Source organism: Galeopterus variegatus, unplaced genomic scaffold (assembly GCF_000696425.1).
Source record: "Galeopterus variegatus unplaced genomic scaffold, G_variegatus-3.0.2 Scaffold14317, whole genome shotgun sequence".
Taxonomy (NCBI): domain Eukaryota; kingdom Metazoa; phylum Chordata; class Mammalia; order Dermoptera; family Cynocephalidae; genus Galeopterus; species Galeopterus variegatus.
In genome coordinates this window covers 7,918-10,119 of record NW_007740428.1, presented here as the reverse complement: position 1 = coordinate 10,119, position 2,202 = coordinate 7,918, and the positions used below count along the sequence as shown (strand labels likewise).

At 36.9% G+C, this 2,202-nt stretch overlaps 1 protein-coding gene across 1 annotated transcript; it reads right to left on the bottom strand.

Annotated features, from left to right (window-relative positions):
- Positions 1-1,354: 1,354 nt before the first annotated feature.
- LOC103581925 (olfactory receptor 5G3-like) lies at positions 1,355-2,200 on the bottom strand (the record flags this gene model as incomplete). Its single annotated transcript, XM_008563635.1, has 1 exon — positions 1,355-2,200. A coding segment is annotated over one exon (846 nt), but the record flags the coding sequence as incomplete, so codon positions are not given.
- Positions 2,201-2,202: the final 2 nt, after the last annotated feature.

The following is a 2,202-nucleotide window of genomic DNA, read 5'->3' as shown; positions in this document are numbered from 1 at the left end:
TCATGTAGCCATGCATCCATGAGCTGGATCCTATCAGATTCTCTAATAAATGAAGTTAGACAAGCATAACAGCAATCTATCATATGATGAAATTGGTACACTTGGATTGAACCCAAGCAGAACCAAAAGACATGGGTAAACTATAATTCAAATATATATGAATAGAAGTTTTCCTTTCGTACCTCCAATGCCACTCCCATTGAAGTAATCAATGTCGACAGGTTTGTGTGTATCCATCATAGTTCTCCCTGTGTTCATAAACACATGCATATACATGCACATTTTAATTATTATATAGGTTTCACCTTTTAAAAAATGTGATCAGTGCTGCACGTTGATCTACAACCTGATTCGTTTTCATCTAACAGTGACTGTATACAATAATTCTCTCCAGGTCAGTCCATGAATACCTAATTAATTATTTTTATTTTCTTCACAACATTTCCCAGAAAGAATATATTTTCCTTTTCTTCTAATGATGGCTATTCAAGTTATTTAATTTTCTTTGCCGCTACACATAATGCTGCAATATATGTAATTTTATGCATTGACTTTTATATTTCTGTGGCCTAGATTTTTAAAGGAGGGTTTTCTGAATTAAAAGCCACATAAATACATCATTTTAAATGAAAACTCTCAAATTATTTTTTGAAAATGGAGGCATTCACACTATCAGCAATAAATAATGAGTGTACATAGCAACATAGCCAAATGACATCACCATCATTGAAAACCATATTTCATCTGCATTGAAAGATACTGCTTTAGCACTTTAATTTTTTCTTCCTTACTTAACCAAAAATGATATTGAACATTTTTTTATATATTTCTGGCAATTTGCATTCCCATTTTTGTGAATTATGTGTTCATTCATTGGCCCATTTGCCTATTTTATTAGTAGTAGTATGAATTTGAGTTTGTTCTTTGAATATTAGGGACACTACCTCATTGTTTGGCACATGTAAAGTGGTATTTTCTCTAATTTTATTATTTCCCTTCTAATACTGTCTATGGGTTTTTGATCATTCCTTCATAACTTCTAGCTTGCATTTCTGGATTAGAAAGTATTCACACACTGAAAATTGCACAAACATTCACTTAAGTTTTCTTCTAATATATTTTTACATTTATATTCTCAATCAATTTCTATATTATTTTAACACCCCCATCATGTCACAGAGAACAAGACTGAGGCAAAAAAATACTTGAGAACTTCTTCATGTTTAAAATAATCTGTGAACTGGCAGAACCAGGACTCACATGCAGCATCTGATTCCCAGTCCAGTGTTCTTTCCATTATATTTTTTCATCAACATCTGTGGCACAACACAAATAAAGTCCTATTTTACCTACTTTATAGAAAATTTTTCTTTCCAAATTTTCTCCTGAATGCATCTTTCACCTCCTTGTTCCTCAAGCTGTAAATGAGGGGGTTCAACATGGGGATTACAACAGTGTAAAATAGAGAAATCACTTTATTGATATCCAGGGAGGAGCCTGAGCTAGGTTGAACATAGATAAAGAAAAGAGTCCCGAACAAGATGCAGATGGCTGTCAGGTGAGAAGAGCAGGTGGAGAAGGCTTTCCACCTCCCATCTGCAGTCTGGATCTTTAAGATGGCCACCAGGATGCAGACATAGGAGATCATGATGATCAGGCCAGTGAGTACTCCTATGGCTCCAGCCAAGACTAAAAGCACCAACTTATTGATCCAGGTGTCTGCACATGCTAAGAAAAGCAGTGGGGAAATATCACAGAAAAAATGATTGATGACATTTGGACCACAGAAGGGTAGGCAAAAGGTGAGAACTGTATGAGTCATGGTGCTTATAAGAGCCATGGCATAAGGCCCTACAACCAACTGGACACAGACTCGATGGGACATAATGAGTGTATACAGCAGGGGCTTACAGATGGCCATATACCGATCATATGCCATGGAAGCCAGGAGGAAACACTCAGTTGCCACATAGAAACCAGAGAACCACATCTGAACAGCACAACCCATGAAGGAGATGGCTTTTTTCTCTGCCAACATGTCACGCAGCATCTTAGGAGCGATGGAAGAGGAGGAGCAAATGTCTACAAAGGACAAGTGGCTAAGGAAAAAGTACATAGGAGTGTGGAGTCTGGGATCAATCCATATAAGGGTGATCATCCCCACGTTACCCCCCAGTGTGATGAGATAAACAAAGAGAAGCA